At 44.8% G+C, this 19,157-nt stretch overlaps 1 protein-coding gene across 4 annotated transcripts in view; it reads right to left on the bottom strand.

The window, feature by feature from the left end:
• myo1b (myosin IB) overlaps positions 1-19,157 on the bottom strand; it is a 391,964-nt gene that overhangs the window by 102,895 nt on the left and 269,912 nt on the right. For all 4 annotated transcript variants that reach the window (XM_070875885.1, XM_070875887.1, XM_070875886.1 and 1 more), the window contains exons 10-11: positions 9,288-9,435; positions 1,527-1,645 (exon numbers count right to left, since the gene is read on the bottom strand). In XM_070875885.1, coding sequence (XP_070731986.1) covers positions 1,527-1,645; positions 9,288-9,435 — 267 coding nt within the window. The remainder of the gene's footprint in view (positions 1-1,526; positions 1,646-9,287; positions 9,436-19,157) is intronic.

Here is a 19,157-nt window from a genome sequence, read left to right as displayed (position 1 = left end):
ATTCTTACCTATCTAATTGTAGCTAGAGCATCTCCAGCAATGCCACATCATTACCTCCAGAGTTCCCCAACAATCTATCAAATAATGTTTACTGGGAAACAACTGGCATTTAATTTTTTTTTTAAGTGGTACAGTTTATACAAGTATATAATTAGGAGTTGCCTGCAGGGGAATTTTTACTGGCCATCAATGATTTTAGGAAGAAAAAGTCTGCTCAGGTCACTTAAGTTAATGAATATATGTGGAATTTCTTAACTTTGTTTCATATTAATATATTCTTTTTAACTTTCAAGTTAAGTCTATTCCATGAATCTTGTCTCTGGGTAACCCCTCTTCCTCAACTACATGCTTTCCACCACTGCTCGTGGGCTAGGAGGAGCAGGAGTGCTTCCTCCCAGCCAGCCAAGCAAACCTGTTTGCCACTCCACCCACCACCACATGATTACTGACCCCATCCCCCACAGTCATCTATACCCGACCTCTCTCCGACACATCCTCTGACCCTCTAAACCCCCCCTCGCGATCTCTACCCTCAGCAGCAGGAAACCTACCTGCTCCTGGGCTGCGGCCTCCTCTGCTTTGTGCCCTGCCTGACAGGGAGCCAGTGGGGGGGCTCTCTGTTTAAAAAAAACTATGCACGCCATCGCTGTGGAGTTACAGCTCCATGCCGTTCGGCCCGACCAGAACTCCTCTCTCCCCCCCCTCCCCCCGCTCCCTGGAAATCCCACCCCAGTAAATATCGGGCCCATTGTCTTCAGCCCTTGCTACTGATTCTAGCCCCCTCCCTGGCCAGCCTTGGATTCAACCAAACCATTCCCAACCTCGGATTGAGCATCTGACCCCATAAGCTCTCCATCATTGTTTGCTTCTGCACCTGCCTTAGCCCATATACTGCTGAAACCCTCATTCTTACCTCTTTTACCTCCAGATTTGAATATTCACACACTCTCCTGGATGACCTCCCATCCTTTATGTTCTGTAGCCTGCACATTGTCCAAAACTCTGTTGCTTGTATGCTATCCTGCACCAAGTCCCACTTACCCATAATCCATACCCTTGCTGGCCTACATTAGTTCCTGTCCCTCAACGTCCCCACTTTAAATCTTTCATTATAAATCTCTTCATGGCCTTGCTCCTTCCTACTTCTGTAACTTCCTCAACCCCAAACCTCCCACCCCATGCCCAGCGCCAGAATTCTCTGTCCCTGACTCTACGCGATTGTGCATCCCCCTCCCTTCGTGACACTATAGCCAGCAGTGCCTTTGGCCATCTAGGACATATGCTCTGGAATTCCCTCCCTAAATCCCTTCACCTCTCCTCCACCTCCTCTTTGACCAAGGTTTTGGTCATCCCTCCTACTATCTCTTTCTTTGTCTGGTGTCCATTTGTGTCTAATTATGCCTCTGTGATATTTTCTACATTGAAGGTGCTTTATAAATGCTGTTATTGTTATCTTATTTAACACAAAACAAAAGTGTAGCTTGACTGGCATCACAATGTACATTGTGAGCCTTTGGCACACTTACCTGGGCCACATTTAATGTTGTTGAAACTTTTTCTTGTTTTGCTTCCACAGTTCGGAAACTAAAGGCTCTCTCCAGCACAGCCTGATCCTGACCAAGCAACTCACAGATCTCCTTCAGCTCTGCAAATACAACAAATGAGTAACTACAACCCTTTGGGATGAGACATTCAACATGCTGAAGGTTAACTTTAATACTGTGCCTCTCATGAGCCACAGGTCCAAGCATTCCATGATAAATCAATAATCAGTTAAACAGCTTCAACAAGTTTTATATCAAGCATAATGGGGTACCTTCAGAATGTACCTAAAATACCTCAGTAGCTTTGATAACCGGCAAAAGCTCTCTTCTATTCCCCTCTTTTAGGTCCTTACAGTGTCCAAGCAGATCTCCCTCCTCTGTCCCAGATCCAGACTTTGGATTAATTCTTGGCAATTATGCCTAATTTGCTTTGTCAACAATAATCCCACTACCCTTCACCCCAGCTTGGCTCTCAGCAAGGGAGGGAATTGTTATGTATGCAAACCTCACCAATGTGTAAGACTTGCCACCAGGGGGCACACCTGTGGGAGACCTAAGGGTCACCTGTGCACCCTGGACAAGCAGGTATAAAAGACAATCCACCATGCTGCTTCCTCACTTTGGAGTTATATTAAAGAGACCAAGGTCACAATGGTTTGAGCTTACAACACAGTCTTGTGGAGTTATTCTGAACATAACAATTGGCAACGAGTTACAGATCACAAACTTTCATGCGGTAATGGCTGCTGTTGGTATTCTTGAGAGATTTGTTGAGGGTGATGATTGGGAAGCCTTCGTTGAGCGTCTCGACCAGTACTTCATGGACAACAAGCTGGACACGGCGGTCAAGCACAGGGCGATTCTTCTCACCATATGTAGGTCTTCGATATATGGCCTCGTCAAAAATCTGCAGGCATTGGTCAAACCAAAGGACAAGACTTACACAGAGCTGTGCACACTGGTTCGGGAACACTTCAAGCCAAAGGAGAACATCCTAATGGCCAGGTATCGCTTTTGCTCGCACCAGCGCTCCGAGGGCCAGAATGTGGCGAGCTTTGTCGGCTACCTAAGATGCCTTACGGGACAGTGCGAATTTGCCGGATCTTTGGGGGAAAATGTTGCGGGACTTTTTCATGCTTGGAATTGGCCATGAGGTAATTCTTCGCAAATTGCTGTCTGCCGAATCCCTAGATCTGAGCAAGGCCATCATGATAGCCCAGGCTTTCATATCCACGAGCGACAACACAAAGCAGATATCTTCACAGCATTGAAGCTCACCGGTATGTACATAAAATAATGCCTTCAGCAGGCAGAACTGTATATGGCAGGGCCTACATGACCGCAGAGGCCAGGCCTAGGGTGATTCAGAGGCCGCTGTGGGTGTGAATGCGTATCCATTAACACCATGTTGGCGCTGCGGGGCAGTCATAGAGTCCATCAATTTCGATTCAAGCACTATGTGTGCAAGGGCTGTGGAACAATGGGGCACCTCCAGCGAATTGCAAATGACCTCTGACTCACCGTGTGGCAGAGTCAGCAGAGGACAACCGACCCAGCGTGGATCACGCTGAATGAGCAGGAGAGGCTACTCAACCTGAGGATGAAGAGGAAGTGTATGGGGTAAACACCTTCACCATCAAAAGACCTCCAATAATGTTAAAAGTTAAACTTAATGGCATTCCAGTCTCCATGGAATTGGATATGGGGGAGAGTCAATCAATCATGAGCCAGTGAAAGTATCGTACGATGGAATGGTGCATGATTTACCACTATGGATTGTACCAGGTGATGGCCCAACGCTGTTCGGCAGAAGCTGGCTAGAAAGATCCGATGGAACTGGGACGACATCAAAGCACTGTCTTCGGTGGATGTCGCCTCATGCACCCAGGTGCTAAAAAATTCCCGGCGTTATTTGAGCCAGGCATCGGCAACTTCACAGGCGCCAAAGTGCAGATCCATCTTGTTCCTGGGGCACGCCCGTTCATCACAAGGCCCAACCAGTCCCATATATGATGCGAGAGAAAGTCGAGATCGAGCTGGATAGACTTCAACGAGAGGGAATCGTATCGCCAGTCAAGTTCAATGAGTGGGCCAATCCAATCGTGCCGGTGCTAAAGAGCGATGGAACGGTCAGAATCTGCGGGGACTACAAGGTAACGATCAACCGAGTCTCGTTACAGGACCAGTACCCACTACCTAAAGGGGAGGACCTATTCACAACGCTAGCAGGGGGAAAGTCGCTCACCAAGCTAGATCTAACCTCTACTTATATGACACAGGAGTTGGCTGAACTGTCAAAGCAGTTGACGTGCATCAACATGCACAAAGGACTGTTCGTGTACCACAGATGCTCCTTTGGGATTCGCTCAGCTGCGGCTATCTTCCAGAAGGACATGGAGAGTCTGCTGAAATCGGTTCCATGCACCGTGATGTTCCAAGACGACATTTTGATCACTGGTCGCAATACCACCGAACACTTGCACAACCTGGAAGAGGTTCTAAAGCGACTGGACAGAGTGGGACTCAGGCTGAAATGCTCCAAGTGTGTTTTCCTGGCGCCAGAGGTCGAATTTCTGGGGAGAAAGATTGCGGCAGACGGCATCAGACCCACGGACTCCAAGACGGAGGCCATCAAGACCACAGAATGTGACGGAGCTGCGTTCGTTCCTGGAACTCCTCAACTATTTTGGTAACTTTCTACCGGGGTTGAGCACTTTGCTGGAACCCTTGCATTTATTGCTTTGCAAGGGTGACGACTGGATTTGGAGTAAATCTCAAGAGACAGCCTTTAATAAGGCCAGAAACCTGCTATGCTCTAACAACTTACTTGTATTGTATGACCCATGTAAACGTTTAGTACTGGCTTGTGATGCGTCGTCGTACAGGGTCAGTTGTGTGTTACAGCAAGCAAATGTGTCAGGCAAACTGCAACCGGTTGCATATGCATCCAGAAGTTTATCCAAGGCTGAAAGAGCCTACAGCATGGTTGAGAAAGAAGCATTAGCATGTGTATACGGGGTTAAGAAAATGCACCAATACCTATTTGGTCTCCGGTTTGAGCTCGAAACCGATCACAAACCGCTTACTTCACTGCTCTCAGAAAGCAAAGGTATTTACACCAATGCTTCGTCCCGCATCCAAAGATGGGCACTAACATTATCTGCGTATAACTATGTAATCCACCACAGACCAGGCACTGAGAACTGCGCTGACGCTCTCAGTCAGCTACCATTGCCCACCACCGGGGTGGAAATGGCGCAACCCGCAGACTTGCTTCTGGTAATGGATGCTTTTGAGAGCGAGGGGTCACCCGTCATGGTTCGCCAGATCAGGACCTGGACTAGCCAAGACCCTGTGCTATCACTCGTAAAAAGCTGCATCCTTAATGGGTGCTGGTCGGTGGTTTCCAGGGAAATGCAAGATAAAATTAAGCCGTTCCACCGACGTAAGAATGAATTATCCATCCAATCGGATTGTCTCCTATGGGGGAATTGCGTGGTTTTGCCAAAAAAAGGCAGGGAAGCATTTATACTTGATCTACACAGTACCCACCCAGGCATAGTCATGATGAAGGCTATCGCCAGGTCGTATGTTTGGTGGCCCAGCATTGAATCCGAATTGGAGTCATGCGTACACCAATGCAACACTTGCTCACAGTTGATCAACGCACCCAGGGAGACCCCACTGAGACTGTCTTCATGGCCTTCCAAACTGTGGTCCAGGGTCCACTTCGATTTTGCAGGCCCTTTTCTCGGAAAGATATTTCTAGTAGTAGTGGATGCTTACTCTAAATGGATTGAATGTATAATAATGTCATCATGTACCTCCACTGCCACCATTGAAAGCCTCAGGGCCATGTTCGCCACCCATGGTTTGCCCGACATCCTTGTTAGTGACAATGGTCCATGTTTCACCAGCTCGGAATTCAACGAGTTCATGACCCGCAATGGCATTAAGCATGTCAGGTCTGCCCCATTTAAGCCCGCATCCAATGGTCAAGCGGAATGGGCAGTCCAAACCATCAATCAGAGCTTGAAACGCGTAACATAGAAACATAGAAAATAGGTGCAGGAGTAGGCCATTCAGCCCTTCGAGCCTGCACCACCATTCAATATGATCATGGCTGATCATGCAACTTCAGTACCCTATTCCTGCTTTCTCTCCATACCCTTTGATCCCTTTAGCCGTAAGGGCCACATCTAACTCCCTTTGAATATTTCTAGCGAACTGGCCTCAACAACTTTCTGTGGTAGAGAATTCCATAGGTTCACAATTCCCTGAGTGAAGAAGTGTCTCCTCATCTTGGTCCTGAATGGCTTACTCCTTATCCTTAGACTGTGACCCCTGGTTCTGGACTTCCCCAGCAACAGGAACATTCTTCCTGCATCTAACCTGTCCAATCCTGTCAGAACGTTATATGTTTCTATGAGATCCCCTCTCATTCTTCTAAATTCCAGTGAATGTAAGCCTAGTCGATCCAGTCTTTCTTCATCTGTCAGTCCTGCCATCCTGGGAATCAGTCTGGTGAACCTTCGCTGCATTTCCTCAATAGCAAAAAAGTCCTTCCTCAGATTAGGAGACCAAAACTGCACACAATATTCAAGGTGTGGCCTCACCAAGGCCTTGTAGAACTGCAGTAAGACCTCCCTGCTCCTATACTCAAATCCTCTCACTATGAAGGCCAACATGCCATTTGCCTTCTTCATCACCTGCTGTACCTGCATGACAACTTTCAATGACTGATGTACCATGACACCCAGGTCTCGGTGCACCTCCCCTTTTCCTAATCGGTCACCATTCAGATAATATTCTGCCTTCCTGTTTTTGCCACCAAAGTGGATAACCTCACATTTATCTACATTATACTGCATCTGTCATGCATTTGCCCACTCACCTAACCTGTCCAAGTCACCCTGCAGCCTCTTAGCATCCTCCTCACAGCTCACACTGCCACCCGGCTTAGTGTCATCTGCAAACTTGGAGATATTACATTCAATTCCTTTGTCCAAATCATTAATGTATATTGTAAATAGCTGGGGCCTAGCACAAAACTTTGCGGTACCCCACTAGTCACTGTCTGCCATTCTGAAAAGGACCCATTTATTCCTACTCTTTGCTTCCTGTCTACCAAGCAGTTCTCTATCCATGTCAATACATTACCCCCAATATCATGTGCTTTAATTTTGCACACTAATCTCTTGTGTGGGACCTTATCAAAAGCCTTTTGAAAGTCCAAATACACCACATCCACTGGTTCTCCCTTGTCCACTCTATGAGTTACATCCTCAAAAAATTCCAGAAGATTTGTCAAGCATGATTTCCCTTTCATAAATCCATGCTGGCTGCATCACTGTTTTCCAAATGCACTGCTATTACGTCTTTAATAATTGATTCCAACATTTTCCCCACTACCGAAGTTAGGCTAACTGGTCTATAATTACCTGTTTTCTCGCTCCCTCCTTTTTTAAAAAGTGGGATTACATTAGCTGCATTCCAGTCCATAAGAACTGATCCAGAATCGACAAAATGTTGGAAAATGACCACCAATGCATCCACTATTTCTAGGGCCACTTTCTTAAGTACTCTGGGATGCAGACTGTCAGGCCCTGGGGATTTATCGGCCTTCAATCCCATCAATCTCCCTAACACAATTTCCTGATTAATAAGGATTTCCTTCAGTTCCTCCTTCTCACTAGACCCTCGGTCCTCTAGTATTTCCGGAAGGTTATTTGTGTCTTCCTCAGTGAAGACAGAACCAAAGTATTTGGTCAATTGGTCTGCCATTTCTTTGTTCCCCATTATAAATTCCCCTGATTCTGACTGCAAGGGACCTACGTTTGTCTTCACTAATCGTTTTCTCTTCACATACCTATAGAAACTTTTACAGTCAGTTTTTATGTTCCCTGCAAGCTTATTCTCATACTCTATTTTCCCCCTCCTAATTAAACCCTTTGTCCTCCTCTGCTGAATTCTAAATTTCTCCCAGTCCTCATGTTTGTTGCTTTTTCTGGCCAATTTATATGCCTCTTCCTTGGATTTAAAACTATCCCTAATTTCCCTTGTTAGCCACGGTTGAGCCACCTTCCCCATTTTATTTTTATGCCAGACAGGGATGTACAATTGTTGAAGTTCATCCATGTGATCTTTAAATGTCTGCCATTGCCTATCCACCGTCAACCCTTTAAGTATCATTTGCTAGTCTATCCTAGCCAATTCACGTTTCATACCATCGAAGTTACCTTTCTTTAAGTTCAGGACACTAGTCTCTGAATTAACTGTGCCACTCTCCATTTTAATGAAGAATTCTACCATATTATGGTCACTCTTCCCCAAGGGGCCTTGCACAACAAGATTGCCAATTAATCCTCTCTCATTACACAAGACCCAGTCTAGGATGGCCTGCTCTCTAGTTGGTTCCTCGACATATTGGTCTAGAAAACCATCCCTTATTCACTCCAGGAAATCCTCCTCCACCGTATTGCTATCAGTTTGGTTAGCCCAATTTATATGTAGATTAAAGTAACGGACAGCTCCTTGCAAACTCGGTTAACTTGGGTCCTGCTCAGCTACCGGACGCGCCCCCACTCGCTCGGGTTCCCCCTGCAGAATTGTTAATGAAGAGAGCACTCAAAACCAGGCTCTCCTTAGTCTACCCGTATCTCAATGATCACGTAGAAACCCGGCGGCACCGGCATAACGTGTACGACGATCGCGCGGCTGTCTCGCGTGACATTGAGGTTAATGATCCTGTGTTTGTTCTCAGTTATGGTCATGGTCCCAATTGGATTGCTGGCACCGTTTTAGCCAAGGAGGGGAATAGAGTGTTTGTTGTTAAACTGTTGAACGGGCAAACGCGCAGAAAGCACTTGGATCAGACCAAAGTGCGATTCACCATCAACCAAGAACAGTTTGAAGAAGACTTTACCATCTATGATCCACCAACACACACCCAACCAGCAATCGACCTCGCTGTCAACCACGTGGATGAACCTACCATGCCCGACAGTCCGATCAGACCAGTCGCGCTGCCGTGCAGCAATCCGACCAACTCACCCATGCCAAGACTTCAACTCAGGCAATCGACCCGGGAACGCAGAGCGCCAGATCACCTCAACCTGCAAATAACTTGTACATAAGACTTTGGGGGGGGGGGGGGGGGGGGGGGAGTGATGTTATGTATGCAAACCTCACCAATGTGTAAGTCTTGCCACCAGGGGGCACACCTGTGGGAGACCCAAGGGTCACCTGTGCACCCTGGGCAAGCAGGTATAAAAGGCAATGCACCATGCTGCTTCCTCACTTTGGAGTTACATTAAAGAGACCAAGGTCACAACACAGCTTACAACACAGTCTTCAGGAGTTATTCTGAACATAACAGGAATGTTCTGGGATGTGCACTTCTCTGTAGCTGCTGTCAGTGTGCTTTGTGACCACCCAATAAGTCATATATATGCCTCTGGAGAAAGGACTGTGTCAGATAATATTTTCTCTCCACTGTGAAGTAGTTCTCCAGCTCATGGCTCAATCCCAAACTGGCAAAACTCAGTCAATGAGAACAGACAAATTCAAAAGATAATTATGGCTAGCATCCTATTAACTAAACACTGCAACACTACATGAGCTCCTAATCCTCTCAGTACTAAGAAAGGGTTTCTACTTTCACAAGGACATAATACCAAGAGAAGATACAAGCTGGCGTCAATGTTGCATTCCACAGTCTAAGGGCAGCAGCATTCTTCCTACCGTTTTTGTCTTGGATTCGGCTCTCATCTAAGCCATTTACTCGAGACTCTGGCTTGAATTCAATGTTTCCCAGCTTTAGCACTGCTGCCACCACCTCCAGAACCGACTCTGCTTCATCATCCATGAAACCAACAATCTGCATGGCATTCTGCAGGAGGGGAAAAAGTGCAGAGAGCAGGAGAATTGTCAGAAGTGCAGACAACAAAGGCATGCATCTAAAGGAAGACTATAACTGGCCTGTTTGGGCCTTATAATGAAAATTGGAAAGCGGTTTCTCACACCTGTAACTAAGACAGGAAATGATTCATTGCACAAGGATATGTCTTAGTGTTTGTAAGTCCCTGTGATTTACTGTACCAAAACAGATGTAATACTGAGATGGTCTCTTGGGACTACTGCAATCCCCGTATTTAGCTTCCAGATGTTAACATCCCAGCCCAGTTAAAATTGTCTGAAAATGCTTGGTGAGAACAAATTTGCTGTACACCTGGTAACAATGCTTCCTGCAGCTGGTCAGGCAAGCTTAAATCAATACATTTTTGGAGATCAAAAGTTCATGTGCTACTAACTGAGAAAGCATGAAAGGATACAGATCTGAGACATCACTCCTTATCCCATACTCTACTGCTACATAAATAAAGCATTATTAAACCTATCTTCCAATACTTCGTGACTTTGAAAAAATTACCATTATGTAGTACCGCTGTATTACCTATACAGATAAATGTAGCATTGCATCATGAAACTACCTGCGCATTCCATTACCCTATCACTTCTCTCAGTAGAAATTAACGATACAGTCACTACACCCTGTATTTTCACTCTGGCTGACAATGTTCAAATTGGAACAAGGGATGTCCCTCATTAAAGAAAACAGAACACTCTGTTGCAGTATTTCTGTTATGGTGTATCAATCATTTTGAGAAAGAAAACATGACCACTCATATAGAAACAAGAGAGTCAAACACTTTGGAAAAGCAAATAGTTATTGCGGAGGACAAAAAAAATCCTGGCCAAGGTAGGCTCATTATCTCAATTTTCTATGAGTGGTATATAATATAATTCGACATTCAAGATTGATGGGCAGCTGATATGTGTACCATTTCTCATATAAACCATCATAATTGCTAATTTCAGTATCCATTCATGCAGCAGCTCATAAATCAGCTTATTTCGCTCTGGCTGATTTTCACCTCTACAGCCCATTAGTGACATTTCAGCACCTGCACACAAGGGGCAAGGGTGAGCCAGAGCCACACATGGGGAAAGGATGAGCTGGAGCCACACATGGGGAAAGGATGAGCTGGAGCCACACATGGGGCAAGGGTGAGCCAGTGCCACACATGGGGAAAGGATGAGCTAGAGCCACACATGGGGCAAGGGTGAGCCAGAGCCACACATGGGGCAAGGGTGAGCTGGAGCCACACATAGGGCAAGGGTGAGCCAGTGCCACAAAATCTGTTTTAGGAGTTGCCACACGAGCAGCTATCATAAGAACATGAAATAAGAGCAGCAGTAGACCATAAGATCATCGAACCTGCTCCGCATTCAATAAGATCATGACTGATCTACCTCAACTCCACTTTATCACACAATCCCCATATCCCTTGATTCCCCTAGTGTCCAAAATCTGTTGATCTCAGTTTTGAATATACTCAATGATTGAGCAGCCACAACCTGCTGCGGTAGAGAATTCCAATAATTCACAACCTCCCCGAGTGAAGAAATTTCTTCTCATCTCAGTCCTAAATGGCTGACCCCTTATCCTGAGACTATGACCCATAGTTCCAGACTTTCTAGTCAGGGGAAACAGCCTCTCATCATCTACCCTATCAAGCCCTCTAAGAATTTTATACATTTCAATGAGATCACCTCTCATTCTTGTAAACTCCATTCTAATCGATCTCTCCTCTTAGGACAACCATCTCAGCTCATAATCAATTTAATGAACCTTTGTTGCACCCCTCTAAGGCAAGTATATCATTCCTTAGACCAGGAGACCAAAACTGTACATAGAACTTCAAGTATGGTTCCCCCTTATCTACCTTGCTAGTTATACCCTCAAAAAGGATTTGACAAACATGATTTCCCTTTCATAAAACCATGTTTAACCTGCCTAATCACATGACTTTCTAATGCTCTGTTTCCTAAGAACATAAGAAATAGGAGCAGGAGTAGATCATTTGGCCCCTCGAGCCTGCTCCGCCATTCAGTAAGATCATGGCTGATCTGATCCCGGTCTCAACACTACTTCCCCGCCCATTCCTCATAACTCATCACTCCCTTATCATTCAAAAATCTGTTTATCTCCACCTTAAATATAATCAATGACCCAGCCTCCCCAGTTCTCTGGGGTAGAGAATTCCAATGATTCACGACACTTTGAGAGAATAAATTCCTCCTCATTTCTGTTTTAAATGGGTGACCCCTTATTCTGAAACTTTGCCCCTAGTCCTAGATTCCCACGAGGGGAAACATCCTCTCTGCATCTACCCTGTCAAGCCCCCTCAGAATCTTATATGTTTTAATAAGATCATCTCTCATTCTTCTAAACACCAATGAATATAGGCCCAACCTGCTTGACCTTTCTTCATATGACAACCCTTTCAAATCAGGAATCAACCTCGTGAAATTTCTCTGAACTGCCTCCAATGCAAGTATATCTTTTGGCTTGAAAAAGCAGCAAACCTGAGGACTGGGAGAAATTTAGAATTCAGCAGAGGAGGATAAAGGGTTTAATTAGGAGGGGGAAAATAGAATATGAGAGGAAGCTTGCTGGGAACATAAAAACTGACTGCAAAAACTTCGATAGATATGTGAAGAGAAAAGATTAGTAAAGACAAACATAGGTCCATTGCAGTCAGCGTCAAGTGAATTTATAATGGGGAACAAAGAAATGGCAGACCAGTTGAACAAATAATTTGGTTCTGTCTTCACGAAGGAAGACACAAATTAACTTCTGGAAATACTAGGGTACCGAGGGTCGAGAGAGAAGGAGGAACTGAAGAAAATCCTTATTAGTCAGGAAATTGTGTTAGGAAAATTGATGGGATTGAAGGCCGATAGATCCCTGGGGCCTGATAGTCTGCATCCCAGAGTACTTAAGGAAGTGGCCCTAGAAATAGTGGATGCATTGGTGATCATTTTCCAATAGTCTATCAACTCTGGATCAGTTCCTATGGACTGGAGGGTAGCTAATGTAACACCACTTTTTATAAAAGGAGGGAGAGAGAAAACGAGTAATTATAGACTGGTTAGCCTGACATCAGTAATGGGGAAAATGTTGGAATCAATTATTAAAGATGAAATAGCAGCACATTTGGAAAGCAGTGACAGGATTGGTACAAGTCAGCATGGATTTATGAAAGGGAAATCATGCTTGACAAATCTTCTGGAATTTTTTGAGGATGTAACTAGTAGAGTGGATAAGGGAGAACCAGTGGATGTGGTGTATTTGGACTTTCAAAAGACTTTTGACAAGGTCCCACACAAGAGACTGGTGTGCAAAATTAAAGCACATGGAATTGGGGGTAATGTATTGACGTGGACAGAGAACTGGTTGGCAAACAGGAAGCAGAGAGTTGGGATTAATGGGTTCTTTTCAGAATGGCAGGCAGTGACTAGTGGGGTGCCGCAGGGCTCATTGCTGGGACCCCAGCTATTTACAATATACATTAATGATTTAGATGAAGGAATTGAGTGTAATATCTCCAAGTTTGCAGATGACACTAAACTGGGTGGCGGTGTGAGCTGTGAGGAGGATGCTAAGAGGCTGCAGGGTGACTTGGACAGGTTAGGTGAGTGGGAAAATGCATGGCAGATGCACTATAAAGTGGATAAATGTGAGGTTATCCACTTTGGGAGCAAAAACACGAAGGCAGAATATTATCTGAATGGCAGCAGATTAGGAAAAGGGGAGGTGCAATGAGACCTGGGTGTCATGGTACGTCAGTCATTGAAAGTTGGCATGCAGGTACAGCAGGCAGTGAAGAAGGCAAATGGTATGTTGGCCCTCATAGCTAGGGGATTTGAGTATAGGAGCAGGGAGGTCTTACTGCAGTTGTACAGAGCCTTGATGAGGCCTCACCTGGAATATTGTGTTCAGTTTTGGTCTCCTAATCTGAGGAAGGACGTTCTTGCTATTGAGGGAGTGCAGCGAAGGTTGACCAGACTGATTCCCGGGATGGCTGGGCTCACATATGAGGAGAGATTGGATCGACTGGGCCTGTATTCACTGGAGTTTAGAAGGATGAGAGGGGATCTCATAAAAACATATAAAATTCTGACGGGACTGGACAGGTTAGATGCAGGAAGAATGTTCCCGATGTTAGGGAAGTCCAGAACCAGGGGACACAGTCTAAGGATAAGGGGTAAGGCATTTAGGACTGAGATAAGGAGAAACTTCTTCACTCAGAGAGTTGTTAACCTGTGGAATTCCCTACCGCAGAGAGTTGTTGATACCAGTTCATTGGATATATTCAAGAGGGAGTTAGATATGGCCCTTACGGCTAAAGTGATCAAGGGGTATGGCGAGAAAGCAGGAAAGGGGTACTGAGGTGAATGATCAGCCATGATCTTATTGAATGGTGGTTCAGGCTCGAAGGGCCGAATGCCTACTCCTGCACCTATTTTCTATGTTTCTATCTTTCCTTAAATAAAGAGACCAAAACTGTACGTAGTACTCCAGGTGTGGTCTTACCAACGCCCTGTACAGTTGGAGCAGGACTTCCCTACTTTTATACACCACCCGCCCACCGCGCTCCCCCCCCCCCCGTAATAAAGGCCCAACATTCCATTTGCCTTTCTGATTACTTGCTGTACCTGCATGTTAACTTTTTGTGTCTCAAGTACAAGAACCCCCAGATCCCTCTGTACTACAGCATTTTGTAATTGCTCCCCATTTAAATAACAATTTGCTTTTTTATTTTTCCTACCAAAATGGATGACCTCATTTTCCCACATTATAGCTCATCTGTCAAATTATTGCCTGCTCACTGAGCCTGTCTATATCCCTTTGTAGATTCATTGCATCTTCCTCATAAATTACTTTCCCACCTAACCTTGTATCATCAGCAAATTTGGCTACATTACACTCGGTCTCTTCACCCAAGTAATGAATATAAATTGTAAATAGTTGACCCCAGCACTGATCCCACTAATTATAGTTTGCCAAACTGAAATTGATCCATTTATCCCGACTCTCTGTTCTTTGTTAGTTAGCCAATCCTCTATCCATGCTAATATATTACCCCCAACCCTGTGAGCTCTTATCTTGTGCAGTAACCTTTTGTGTGGCACCTTATCAAATGCTTTCTGGAAATCCAAATATACAACATCAACTGGTTCTCCTTTATCCACTCTGTTCGTTACATCCTCAAAGAATTTGTCAAACATGATTTCCCTTTCATAAAACCATGCTGACTCTCCTTGGCTGCATTATGATTTTATGAATGACCTGCTGCTACTTCCTTAATGATGAACTCCAGCATTTTCCCAATGACAGATGTTAGGCTAACTGGTCTATAGTTTCCTGCTTTCTGTCTCCCTCCTTTCTTAAATAGGGGTGTTACATTTGCAGTTTTCCAGTCCACTGGGACCTCTCCAGAATTCAGGGAATTTTGGTAGATTACCACCAATGCATCCACTATCTCTGCAGCCACTTCTTTTAAGACCCTAGGCTGCATGCCATCAGGTCCAGGGGACTTGTCCACCTTTAGTCCCAGTAGTTTTGCTAGTACTTTATCTCTAGTGATAGTGATTGTTTTAAGTTTCCCCCCACCCCACTCCCTACCCCCAGCCCTCCCGCCCCTCCTCACCGCAATAGCTCCTTGATTATCAATTATTGGGATGTTTTAGGGTCCTCTACCGTGAAGACCCTGTTTCCCATTATTAATTCTCCAGTCTCATCCACTAACGTTTACTTTAGCTACTCGCTTCCTTTTTATATACTTGTAGAAGCTCTCACTTTCTGTTTTTATATTTATTGCTAGTTTACACTCATATGCTATCTTCTCTGTCTTTATAATTTTTTAGTCGTCCTTTGCTGGTTTCTAAAAATGTCCCAATCCTCTGACCTTGCACTGTCCTTCGCAACACTGCATGCCTTTGTTTTCAATTTGATACCATCCTTTACTTCCTCAGTTAGCCATGGATGGTTCATCCTTCTTTTAGCATCTTTATTTCTCACTCTAATAAATCTTTGCTGAGAGTTATGAAATATCTCCTTAAATATTTGCCACTGCGTTTCTATAGTCTTACCATTTAATATATTTGCCCAGTCCACTTTAACCAACTCTGCCCTCATACCTTCGTAATTACCTTTATTTAGAAACATAGAAACATAGAAATTATGTGCAGGAGCAGGCCATTTGGCCCTTTGAGCCTCCACCGCCATTCAATAAGATCATGGCTGATCATTCAACCTCAGTACCCCTTTCCTGCTTTCAATCCATACCCCTTGATCCCACTTTCTTTCCATACCCCTTGATCCCTTTGGCCGTAAGGGCCATATCTAACTCCCCTCTGAATATATTTAATGAACTGGCCTCAACAACTTTCTGCGGTAGAGAATTCCACAGGTTAATCACTCTCTGAGTGAAGAAGTTTCTCCTCATCTCAGTCCTAATCCTTAGACTGTGACCCCTGGTTCTGGAACTCCCCAGCAATGGGAACATTCTTCCTGCCTCTAATCTGTCCAATCCCGTCAGAATTTTATATGTTTCTATGAGATCCCCTCTCATTCTTCTAAACTCGTGGATACAAGCCCAGTTGATCCAGTCTCTCCTCATATGTCAGTCCTGCCATCCCAGGAATCAATCTGGTGAATCTTCGCTGCACTCCCTCAATAGCAAAAACATCCTTCCTCAGATTAGGGGACCAAAACTAAACACAGTATTCCAGGTGTGGCCTCACCAAGGCCCTGTACAACTGCAGTAAGACCTCCCTGATCCTATACTCAAATCCCCTCGCTATGAAGGTCAACATACCATTTGCCTTCTTCACCGCCTGCTGTACCTGCATGCCAAACTTCAATGACTGATGTACCATGACACCCAAGTCTCGTTGCACCACCCCTTTTCCTAGTTTGTCACTATTCAGATAATATTCTGTCTTCCTGTTTTTGCACCAAAGTGGATAACCTCACATTTATCCACATTATACTGCACCTGCCATGCATTTGCCCACTCACCTAACCTGTCCAAGTCACCCTGCAGTCTCTTCGCACCCTCCTCACAGCTCACACTGTCACCCAGCTTAGTGTCATCTGCAAACTTGGAGATATTACATTCAATTTCTTCATCTAAATCATTGATGTATATTGTAAATAGCTGGGATCCCAGCACTGAACCCTGCAGCACCCCACTGGTCACTGCTATTCTGAAAAGGACCCATTTATTCTGACTCTCTGTTTCCTGTCTGCCAACCAGTTCTCAATCCACATGAATACATTACCCCCAGTACCATGTGCTTTAATTTTGCACACTAATCTCTTGTGTGGGACCTTGTCAAAAGCCTTTTACAAGTCCAAATACACCACATCAACTGGTTCTCCCTTGTCCACTTTACTAGTTACATCCTCAAAAAATTCTAGAAGATTTGTGAAGCATGATTTCCCTTTCATAAATCCATGCTGACTTGGACCGATCCTATCACCGTTTTCCAAATGCGCTGCTATTTCATCTTTAATAATTGATTCCAACATTTTCCCCACCACCAATGTCAGGCTAACCGGTCTATAATTCCCCGTTTTCTCTCTCCCTCCTTTTTAAAAAAGTGGTGTTGCATTAGCTACTCTCCAGTCCATAGGAACTGATCCAGAGTCAATAGAATGTTGGAAAATGGTCACCAATGTATCCATTATTTCTAGGTACTTCCTTAAGTACTCTGGGATGCAGCCTATCAGGCCCTATGGATTTATCAGCCTTTTTAAAGTTCAGGACACTCGTTTGAGACCGAGCTTTCTCACCCTCAAACTGAATTTGAAATTCTGCCATGCTATGATCACTCTTCCCAAGATGATCCTTCACTACAAGATCATTAATTAATCCAGACTTGTTACACATTACCAGATCTAAAATAGTTTGCTCCCTGGTTGGTTCCACAATGTAATGTTCCAAGAAACCATCCCGCATACACTCTATGAACTTTTCCTGAAGGTTACCTTTGCCAATTTGATTTGTCCAATCAATATGAAGATTAAAATCGCCCATGATTATTGCCGTACCTTTCTTAGAAGCCTCCATTATTACTTAATTTATACCCTGTGCCACAGAGTGGCTACTGTTTGGGGGCCTGTAGACCACTCCCACTAGTGATTTATTTTCCTTATTACTTCTTATCTCCACCCAAACTGATCCTACATCTTAAACTTCTGAGCCAATATAATTTTTTACTACTGCATTGATCTCATCCTTTATTAAGTAAGCTACCCCACCTCCTTTTCCTTTCTGCCTATCCTTACGAAATGGCAAATACCCCATAATATTTAGCTCCCAGCCTTGGTCACTACTCTGTAATAGCAATCAGATCATACCCAGTTATTTGTATTTGTGCCATCAACTCATCTATCTTGTTACAAATGCTTTGTGCAGTCAGATTGTCTTCTGTGTATCCGCTCTGTCCCTACTTGTCCCACTCTGGTTATCATTACCCCTGTCGCTACCCTGCACTTTTGCCTTCTCCTTTCTCTTTGACTTTTTAAATTTCCGCTCACCGGATCCCTCCCCCCCACTATTTAGTTAAAGCCCTATCTACAGCCCTAGTAATTTGATTTGTCAGGACACTGGTCCGAGCCTGGTTCAAGTGAAGTCCGTCCCAACAGAACAGCTCCCTCCTATCCCAGTACTGGTGCCAGTGCCCCTTGAATTGAAACCCATTCCTCCCACACCAATCTTTGAGCCACGCGTTCATCTCTCTGATCCTGTTTAACCTATGCAAATTTGCTCGTGGCTCAGGTAATAATCCAGAGATTATTACCCTTGTGGTTCTGCTTTTTAATTTAGTCCCTAGTTGTTCAATACTCCCTCAGCAGAACCTCTTTGTTTGTCCTACCTATATCGTTGGTACCTATGTGGACCACGACAACTGGATCTTTCCCCTCCCACTCCAAGTTGCTCTCCAGTCCAGAGGAAACATCCTTAACCCTGGCACCGGGCAGGCAACACAGCCTTCAGGACTCACGCTTTCGGCTGCAGAGAACAATATCTATCCCCCTAACTATACCGTTCCCTACCGCTACCACATTTCTTTTTACTCCCCGCACTTGAATGGCCTCCTGTACCAGGGTGCTGTGGTCAATTTGCTCATTCTCCCTGCAGTCCCTGCTCTCGTTCACACAGGGAGCAAGAATCTCGTACCTGTTGGACAAGAGCAAGGGCTGAGGTTCCTCTATGGCTATCCCCTGGGTCCCCATACATGCCTCACTCATAGTCACACCCTCCTGTCCCTGACCACGGACCAAATTTTAATTAATTAATCTAAGTGATTAATTTGCAGTATTATTTCCAGTATTATTAGGTATGTTTGACTCTTGAGTCTCACTGCTTGCCTCTCTTTCATTCTCTCTCTTGCTGTGTGAACGGTCACACAGCTCCAGCTCAAACCCGTGACTCCATCTCTCCAGATTGTGCTGAGGCTCAATCTCACGGACCGGTCACATTGTGAGCAAGGGTGGGGGAGGAGGGAAGTAACATTTTTGTTTTTATCTGTTTTTTGCACCTGTTTTTTGCATCTCCTTCAGCCCTTGTTTGCCCCCACCCCTCTCCTTTCCATCACCTGCCGTCTGTCTCAGGCACTGTGGTTTGAATTTTAACTTGTTTCTGTATGGATGCACCGTCGGGCCAGGTGGTGGTGACAGGAATTGCCAAGAAC

Source organism: Pristiophorus japonicus, chromosome 3 (genome assembly GCF_044704955.1).
Source record: "Pristiophorus japonicus isolate sPriJap1 chromosome 3, sPriJap1.hap1, whole genome shotgun sequence".
NCBI lineage: Eukaryota > Metazoa > Chordata > Chondrichthyes > Pristiophoridae > Pristiophorus > Pristiophorus japonicus.
This window is presented reverse-complemented; position numbering and strand designations above follow the sequence as displayed.